The following is a 10,318-nucleotide window of genomic DNA, read 5'->3' as shown; positions in this document are numbered from 1 at the left end:
TATATATATAACTACTATCTATATATATATATATATATATTATTATATATATATATATATATATATATATATATATATATATATATATATATATATATTGTTTATATATATATATATATATATATATATATATATATATATCGTACTGTAATTTTTGTGAGGAATTTATAGGTGCCGCAGGAAATATACTATGATAATTTACTACACTTTGTTTGTGTATGTGTTTACGTGTTACGGTTTGTGTATTTGTATACCAATACACCTATTAGCAGATAGTATAGTTGTTGTTTTACATTGGAGAAGAGCGTGATTGCGGCCCGTTTTTGTGAAGTGATCTGTTGAAGGCGCGTTTATTCGTTTATAGCTTATATGCACTTGTGTAAGTATACACCACACAACTTGAATACGTCGGATACTTATTTAATACGAGTTAGTTCACTTTGTAGTGCTAATTGCTTCCTCACCAGTATTCTATGCCTAAATCAGTATATTTCTCTTCCAGATTTTTATAAGTATACTGAATTAGTGTTTTATATCGTATACCCCCTCGAACCGAAGGTCTCCCCAAATGCTTTTTCCTTAGCATTAGCTGGCAAGTAGCTCCATGTCTACGAACAGCCTGTTCTGTATTCTCCCATGAAACCCGCAGTGAACATTTAGAACCATCACGCAACTAGTCACTTCATACTTTGCATCCTAGCTTCAACTTACCTGAGTACTCACGATTTGACTGTGAATAGTGGTGTATCCAATTGCTATAAACAGCTGCTATGATCGGCCATAACCATCACGCAACCGTCGATATTGCTTTAGTGCCTGTGGTGACGATTTGATCGTGAGTAGTGGTACGCTGAGGTGTGGGGAACAGCTAGAACTATATAACTGTATGCATCCTAACTTCACATATATCTGTATACTTAACCTATGCCCTTGTCCTATACAGCGGATCGACACGCCGAACATCCAGAGAGTATGTCCAGTATACCAGAAAGAGGTGGTTCTGGGCCAGCAAGTGGAATGCAGGAAAGGCGAAACAGACCACCCGTTCTCATTCGTTGTCCCTCCCGGTAAGGCGGAGTGATCTGAGTACGCGATTTGCATGGTGTACATGTGCATGTAGGTGTATGAGAGAGAGTGCGTGCGTGCGTATGTACCTTTTTTGCAGTATATCTTGGTATATATACGAATCGATGGGAAGGACAAGGTGTGTGTGTGTGACATAGTTCTCATATACGTGGTACAGACGAGTGAAAATAGCGTTCTCATTTGAAGGATACCGTGCTTATGTATCTCGTGTTTCTGAGACATGTACGTATGTTTATCAAAAAAATAAAATTGCGAGGCTCGATTTGACTGGAGAATGTGTGAAGGCACCTCAAAACCACAATGCTCTACAGTTGCTACGTGAAGATTTATAACACCTCGAATGCAGAGCAATGAGTTACTTTGTCACCTAAAATCTGGACCAATATAACGACAGATGTATGTACGCAGGAGTTGAACAAATGTTGTTTCTCTTTGGTTGATGTCAAGTATATATATATATGTACTGTTTGCATTCTACCATGCTGTATTACTTCGAATCTGGGTTAGCTACATCTATACTACAATCGTCACACATGTGCAAGTGTGTACTCTATTACGCAGCTCCAAACTACATTCCAAATCATTAATCAGTACACATCAACGGGCTTCGTCTTGAAATACAATTACTTTCCATCACAATGTATGAGACATTGTACTCAGGTCATGACAAACATGTGTGCACCATGCATGCAATGCTGAATTCTACTTCGTATTTTCTACGAATCGTTGATGAATAAACTTATTTGGACTATTACAGGGATGCCCTCATCATTTAGGAATGGGTCATGTGCTGTGACGTGGGAAGTTCGTAGCACAGACCGTAGCTGCGCTATGCAGCCTGTGGTCACCCGCTGCCTGTTCAACAAGGTATATACACACGAACGGATACGCACACACACACACAGTATGTATGTATGTATGTATATATATATATATATCAATAAATATAAATATACAAGCATAAATATATAAATATTGCACAAACATACAGATGTATGTTATAAATATATAAATATATATATATATATACAAAATGTATGTATGTATATATGTGTGTTTATATATATATATATGTATTTAGTATATATATGTATGTATGTATGTATGTAGAAAATACACACTATGCGTGAGTATTGTTGTATGTAGGTGTGTGTACTACTACTCAATATACATAAATAAGCAACCACAGACACGCACGCACACGCACTCTATCTACTTTTAAACGTTTTGGTGGGCACTCTGTGTGACAATTGTTGCTTCTATATTATCGCTAGTTCAAATGTACAATCAGAGAATATATACACCTACACATTTCACTCAACCATTCTTGCACCCAATTTCGGTAGCTTTTCACTCATACGCGCCTCTATGTTTTAAATTTTATCCAGACCCTAGTATATGCAGTGAAACAACTACCTCTACATTAATATGTGCTAGTAGCTCATTTGTATTCAATCAGATGTCAATATATCGGGCATGTTCAAATATGTTTTAGGGTCTAAATTCATTTGTGTTTATCAAAATTGACATTTCGAGCGTATACATTTATACCTTTATTTCGAGCATATACATTTTTATGTTTTACGGTCTAAATTCATTCGTATATATCCATGAGCCAACATATCAAGCATGCAAATTCATGTTGTAGGGCTCGAATTCGTTTGTATTTATCCAGAAATGAACAAATCGACCACATACATTTTTTGGGCTTAAATTCATTTGAAGTTATCCAGAAGCCAATATATCGTGTATTTATCGCTCGATACTCAAACACGCCTTCAATTCGTTTCTATCTACACCAACTTCGATATACAGGTTACCCCAATGCTCATACACTCCTTAACTCCGATTATATCTATATAGACTTCAATGTACAGGTCATCTCGATACCCATACACGCCTTCAATTCGTTTGTATCTATGCAGACATCGATATACAGGACCCTTCCGGGATTCATCCCCACGGCACAAGCCGAGCGGAAGATGTTTATGAACCCGTCGAAACGCATTAAAGTAGAAGCGGAGCTATCCGCTGATGTGTACACAGCGGGGGTAAGGAGTGTAGCTAAATTATGGCAATATTCATGTGAATGTACACACTGAAGGTCTATTTTGTACAGATCCTGGAACATATTCATACACCTGTCTTCCATATAAATGTGCATACACACACGTGACCGATGTGCGCTACTGTGTGTGTTGGCATTGGTGTATATACACCATAAACCCATTTCATTACTGTTTTGCCTGATTCATGCGCACAGCTCATTGCTTGTGCTTAGCAATCTGGGCCTCTTGCAGACGTATTTACATCTCATTTCTGTGGGAACTGATGGCTAGGTGCATGTTGTCCTGATTTCAGTTGCCCATTGTTTGTCCTAATTTCAGTTGCCCATTGTTTGTCTTGATTTCAGTTGCCCATTGTTTGTCCTAATTTCAGTTGCCCATTGTTTGTCTTGATTTCAGTTGCCCATTGTTTGTCCTGATTTCAGCTGCCCATTGTTTGTACTGGGCATCTCATTTCTGTGAAATTTGACGCGTACCCACATGACCTGATTTCAGTTGTCTGTTAACTCATTCTTTGAGCTCGACAATCTGGTCCCTGTATATCTTATCCGTATTGCGAGTGCTAAATATTTGGCTTCATCTACAGATGCACAGTTCATCACTACTAGAGTTCTTCTCTGATCGCTACTATTCATGTCGTGCTCGTGTGCGAGCGACTGTTCACTATGGAATACTTCGTCTAGTGACCAGGCGGCGTGTTCTCTACTATTCGTGTCGTTCTCGTGTGCGAGCGACTGCTCACTATGGTATACTTCGTCTAGTGACCAGGCGGCCTGTCGAATCGTAGCTTGTATAGTTCTTTCGCATTAGCATGCGTACAGTCAGTCTGAGCTCATATCGGAGCGCATATCACAGCACTGCATAATCGCAAATGATTGTATTTTCAGATTGGGAACAAGCTTTTGTCCTTCGTCATGAATGCTGTATATATGCATGTCTGCAACCCCCCACGGCCCCCCATCGATGTGTGGGGTGTCACTCGAGTGCGTCTCCAGTACATGCTCACAATCACACACAGACCCCGATCGAAGTCTGTGTCCAGATACCGAACGACCACACGTTGTTGCATCTCATACCGTCACGCTATTCCATATCGGAGTGCATAGTTAAGTGAAGAAATACGCACAAGCCATTGCCATTCATTCGGTTGGCATTTGCAACTTAATTTTGAACGTGCTATTGCCCTTTATATTAAATATGCTCGCAACCACACGCAGACCCCGATCGAAGTTTGTGTCAAGATACTGAACGACTACAAGCTGCTATATCTCAAGCGCGTGAAGGCTAAAGTGGTCCAGTCGTGTGAAGCCTGGATGGAGGGGCGCAGGCTGTTTGCGCGAGAGGTGGACTTGGACTGGAGCAAACACGAGGTTAAGAATTGGGAGAAGTTACGGGTATGTCTGATTGTGTGGCGTGTCTATTGTATGTGTAGGAGTATTATTGTGTTTTTATGTATTGATATTTGGGATTGAACATACAAGTATTGCGCCATCTCAAACAGTGAAGGCCTAAGGTGTACGGAGGTGTGCCATCTGGGTAGGTTCAGCGTAGGTTGTCTGCGCGAGAGGTGGATATAGAAAGGTGCGCAACCGGTGTATGGCGAAGTATCATGCTATTATGATATGTACAAGCGTGCGTATTGAATATAATTGAGTGTATATTCTAATCCTGGGTAGGGGAGCGGAAGCTTTTCGTATGTGACTTCGATACGGACCTGGTTCTGAACTGATACAAACAAGGGGCCAAGAACTCAGAACAGTCAGTGGTATGTACGAGGGTGTTACTGTCCTCTTGTAAATTGATATTGTAGCGAGTATATTGTTATTCATGTGTACAGATGTAGCTGAGTTGTATAGATGTATGTGAGTTGGATTGTACAGGTAGTTAACTTTTCCCGAGACGTACATACAACACGCATGTCACTCTGTCGAGCACTTTATAGGTACAGTTTATGTATCCGCTTACATCTCAGTCCATAACTTGTTTGTATTCCATGTGTAAATATTTATATCAAAATATACGTATGTCACTGTCGTGCACTTTATAGGTACAGTTTATATATCCACTTACACCTCAGCCCTTAACTTGTTTGTATTCCATGAGTAAATATGTATATCAAAATATACGCATGTCACTCTGTCGTGCACTCTATACGTACAGTTTATCCCAGTCTTTAGCTTGTTTGTAATCCATGTGTAAATATGTTTATCAAAATATACGCACATACCCATGTATGGTTTGATGGTACAACCTATTCAGGCACTAAGGTTCATCATTCAACGTATGTGTACACCTTCTGCGCTCAAGGGTGGGCGGTTTCAAGCCAAGGTTGTGAGTATTTCTTACTCGATACTGAGCCTCATTGTCAAGCATATGTGTACACTTCCTGCGCTCAAAGGTGGGTGAATTCAAGCCGCTCGAGTCCGAAGCAGACCAACAGGTGGCCGATGAGAAGTCGGCGGTGAGCAAGACGTTTGCGCTGCTACCAAGGATAGACAAGCGACACAAATGTGCCGTACAAAAGGTATGTTTGTACGTATAGTAGTAGATTGCAAGTACTTGCAAAGTAGGACATTCGTAGTGAATTGCATGTGTATAGGGCGTGAATGCGTTCTACAGACAGTCGGTTCTTAGAACGGCCAGTGTGTTGTGCAAAGGGTATGTATGTATTCTTAGTGAGCTAGTCGTCACTCACCTGCATATGTCATTTGCTGTAAAGCGATTGTGATGAACTACACAGATAACGGGTGAAGAGTATATGGAGTGTACTGTGTGCTGCCAATTTAGCAAATGTGCCGCGCAAAGGGTATGTGTGTGTGTCTGTAGTAATCCGGTGGTCTCCCGTTGTCGCACAGTTGGTTGCACTTCATCTGTAACGGGTGGGAGTGTGTGTTGTGTACTGTCTGCTGTGCATGCGGCTTATGGGCCGTACGAAAGGTGTGCGTTCATGCGAAATAGTTCGTTTCGTCAATTACACAGTGTGACGTCTATATACAGTGTTGTCAAATGCAACTAGATTAAATCTGTTTGGGGCGTGAGTACTGGCCCTCTCACTTTGCTGCACACTAAGCTATCATTATAGACAATAAGGAAAACTTCTTGACTGTAGGTAGTGTATATCAGACCAGGATCATAAGCCACTGGTATCATAATTTATGTTCTTTTAGATCAGAATCCTACATCGTCGGTATGCTAAATCAGAAGTCATTAACATCAGCTTCAAATAGCGGCGTATGACGTGTAACCATACCTACTGCCTGCCACAAAGCAAGGTATTGTAGTCAATCCAATCAATTGGGGGTGTTTATGGTTCGGGTTTGGGGTGATTTGAGTGGTATATAAATCCTATCAGGTGAGAGTGTCACTCCTCTATTGTTCCCTCTCATTCGCCAAAGGAAAAGGTTGATGGACGGCACATGTCGCAACCATGCCTACCGTCCACCACAAAGCACGCCACGAGCTGATGTACCTTGCTACAGCTACCAATGCAACTGCTCCCGTCTCCTGACCTTAGTCGGTGTACGATGCTTTAGTTATGAATCTCACATCTCCAACACTCATTCTTAATCAGATGTCAATAGGAAGGGACTCTGAAGGACAGCCCATGTCGCAACCATGCCTACCGCCCACGACGGATTACGCCAGCAGAGATACGGGTCTGTGGGTCTTCATCAAGTACTATGTGAGCATCAAGTGCGACGTGCAGGGTGCGGATAGCATCGAGTTCAAGCTAAATGTCACACTACAGGTAGGCAACATATTTGTGGCAGTATGTGCATCCTTATGAACTTATTCATAACTACTGTTATATATAAGTTGTTTCTATGAGATTTTTCCCAACCTTGTGGATTCTACAAAGCCGATGTCATGACCAACAAGAATCGCTTCTCCGTCGATGTAGGGATTTGCCCTTAAAATTTCATTCGTAGCACATCTTGATACGTTTTTAAGTCTCGCTCCTATTACTACCCACATTTCCTCTTTTTCTTTTCTTTTCGGAGTCAAATAAACGTTACAGATCAGGCTCGCTCTTATCTCCGTGCATGATTCCATTATCCAGAGCCAAATACAGGACACAGATAACTTCTCTGCCGATATAGAGAACTGTCTCGTCTTCTCTCCAATGGACGATCCCCCCGAGTACGACGCTTTGCAAACGAAATCCAAAACTTCATACACGTCTTTAAGGCGAAATTCTATGGACAGGTATGTAGATGGACATTATATTATTTTTATTTTGAAAATCGGGCCAACAGAAATCATCTTATACTTTTTACAGACCGCTGCAGCGAAATGGCAATAAACGGATATGTATCGTTTATAGTATAAGCGTCACAAGGTTTCACATCTGATGACATAATTGCATATAAATATCGATTTGTCGGGCTTATACATAGATACAGTGCTTATATATCTTAGCTTGTCGCAGGCTCCTGGTCCGACAAATTGGCATACATACTCATCATCGCTTGTACACATCCTTGCCCTGGACAGCGTGTTCGCGCGGACACAGTCAGCTCTGGAGTCGCCGTTCCAACCATATACCAACATTCTTAGCGACGGCACATTGGGCGTACCTACCGCCAGCCAAGCACTGTCCTTGGACCGCACCCAGACTCTGCCTCAGGAACACACCGAGAACAACTTCCGCCCATCAACTGGGAGTGCCTTCGATATAAACGCACACTTGGCCTTGGCAGCACACTGTGAGTCCTCTACCAATACGAGAGTGCCGAGAAGGGCGTCCGTTGGAGGGGAGACCCGCAGTACGAGTCTCCGAGCAAGTAAGACCCCTTTTTAAGCCTACTTATGGGTTGAGACCGAAGCAAATTATACCCGTTTGTAGGTCCTGTTGGGATTTACGGTGTGTTTGTAGTGACACACTCGGCGAGGGTTGGCAACAGGGGTAACCTAGCAACCATATACATACGCAAGGGCGTCAGTGCTAGTACTGTTCACATGCGACAGACACAGGGCAAGATAAAGCTGCAGCCATACGCCTGGACGCGATCTGGTGTCGTGATAAATTAGTAATTAAATTAGTATAACTCTAAATAGTAAAGCCAACGGTGTTGTGTTGCTATGCTGTTATTATGATGTGTTTCTATGCTGTTATTATACCGAGGTTAAAGCAGGGGCGCTGTCGGATAGTGCACCCTTTATTGAAGGGTTCACTCCGTCAGCAGTAAATACAATCCAGTCCCGACTCCCCAGTGGTCGGGGCCCCCTCATTCCGTTGCAGTTTGCCGATGTGCTCACGCGTTCTGATTCTGCCTCGCGTATAGGTAAATTTTTTTTCATGCAACATTCAGTGTTTCGCGCATGCACCTATCAATCATAAGAAGGTCTCCTAGCGCGAACCATTGAAATAACCACCATTGCAAAATGATAGTTGATATAACGTGTTGTTTAAATATGTGCAGGCATATTTGCAAACATAAACAAGTACTCCAGCAGTGAACTAGTAGTGCCAGTCGACAAAGCGTGTTGTTTATGTTAAGACGTATTTGCAAGCAGAAGCACATTAGTAGTCACGAGTATTCCCATGAATGATGCGGCTTGGCAACACTAGCTTCACAAATAAATATCGCGTCTGAAATTTGAAGCATATGAATTATAGGGGGTTTTCATATGTACCATAGTCGCAACTTCACCCGTCATAGCATCAGAATGGACATGCCTCGATCACTTTCAAAAAGAAGTGCTTTGGTTCTGTTGCTCTGGTAGACAAGTTCTTTGAGCTTGCATTGCACCTTGCTGCAGGTCAGTTGCAGATTGCTTGCGTCACCTGTCCTTTTATAATGATTCTGCCAGTTACATCGATGTTCAAATACACAACTCCTTTTAATTAGGCCGCCGTTTACCATATTAAATCTCGCTGATTAACCAACCGCAATAAATCGCATAATTTCGTTCCCTGCTAGATGCATCATATGCTTTATGTATGTCGTCTGCAGCAATCGGTTTTAATCCCTGATCACCGGTAGGTACCTCAAAATAATTGCAACTCTATATGACCTTTCACTGCTTTCAGCTTTTATTTGTATTCACTGCTTGTCGGCGTACTATATATGCGTATATGGAGAACCGCGGCCTTTTAATCTGACGCCTGTCGCTATACTTAAAACTTATACATGGAAAACTATGTTAAATTCGTGATCGTGCGTTCATCATTCTTGTATCGAACTTTAAAAAAATGGTATACTGATTGTTTTATTCAGTACCTTGTCACCGTAGGTTGTGAACTGAAATTAATCCCGAGGCGTGAGTAGATATTACTCACCCCTAGCAGCACCCACCTGGAAAGATTGAGTACGAATAATATTCTCTAACTCACTATCCACTTCTGGTAGGAACTGAAAATTCACAATTCTATTACTGATTGCGGATGCACCTATGACAAAGCTTTATGACACAGGAGTCTTCTATGTCCCACAATATGGGTCTGCCAGCTTCTGACTTAATACACGCAGGCCAACAACAAATGTGCACTGCAGCGCCACAATACACCCACCCACTACATCCCATGTCCAATAGACATCCGATCCTCCAGTGCTAAATGCCATGGCAGTGGCGAATAGGGGTAGGTAAAACGCGGACACCTCGCACACAAAGTGAATGTAGAAGAAACTGATAGGCTGGGATACGTAATCGAATAGGGCACCGACGGACCCGCGAAAATCGCAGAGCTTTCTCTGTCATTTCTGCCGCGAATTGCTCATCTGTCAGGTTCTCTTCCCGGGCGCTATTGATTCTCTTGATGATTCAGGCAACGACCTCTTTGAACGCATTTTCGCCTTCATCAATATTGATGATCGTCATGCGCTTCGATTCGCTCACAGTATGAGGTTTGTGCGTGGCTTTCAACGACATGAATAAATTGGCCATATTATAAACAGGAGTGAGCCCGGTGTAGCCTGTGATGTTTGCTCTGTTCGTATATCGCACTATGCAGAGTGCTCGGTCCTTCGGTGAAGCTGATATGGTCTTGCAGAGAGCACGATAGCTGGTACTGACTAAAAAAACAGGTGTGGTTCTGAGAAGCGAAGAAACCCAGGAAGAAGGAGAGGAAACCCCCAATCACACCTGAAAGGGAGGACGAGCAAGAGACGTAAGATTGTAACAATGTATATGCATATATATAAATGTATATATAAAGTATATAT

The 10,318-nt window shown here is 42.0% G+C and overlaps 1 protein-coding gene across 1 annotated transcript in view; it reads left to right on the top strand.

Annotated features, from left to right (window-relative positions):
* The window catches only part of SARC_00939 (hypothetical protein), a 9,193-nt gene extending 927 nt beyond the window's left edge, over positions 1 to 8,266 (top strand). Inside the window, exons 2-9 of the mRNA XM_014305364.1 lie at positions 944 to 1,067; positions 1,844 to 1,953; positions 3,012 to 3,137; positions 4,370 to 4,546; positions 5,551 to 5,676; positions 6,724 to 6,900; positions 7,213 to 7,358; positions 7,647 to 8,266. Of these exons, the coding sequence (XP_014160839.1) occupies positions 944 to 1,067; positions 1,844 to 1,953; positions 3,012 to 3,137; positions 4,370 to 4,546; positions 5,551 to 5,676; positions 6,724 to 6,900; positions 7,213 to 7,358; positions 7,647 to 7,953 (1,293 nt within the window). The 3' untranslated portion in view covers positions 7,954 to 8,266. The remainder of the gene's footprint in view (positions 1 to 943; positions 1,068 to 1,843; positions 1,954 to 3,011; positions 3,138 to 4,369; positions 4,547 to 5,550; positions 5,677 to 6,723; positions 6,901 to 7,212; positions 7,359 to 7,646) is intronic.
* Positions 8,267 to 10,318: the final 2,052 nt, after the last annotated feature.

This window comes from Sphaeroforma arctica (genome assembly GCF_001186125.1).
Source record: "Sphaeroforma arctica JP610 unplaced genomic scaffold supercont1.33, whole genome shotgun sequence".
Classification (NCBI taxonomy): Eukaryota; class Ichthyosporea; order Ichthyophonida; genus Sphaeroforma; species Sphaeroforma arctica.
This window is presented reverse-complemented; position numbering and strand designations above follow the sequence as displayed.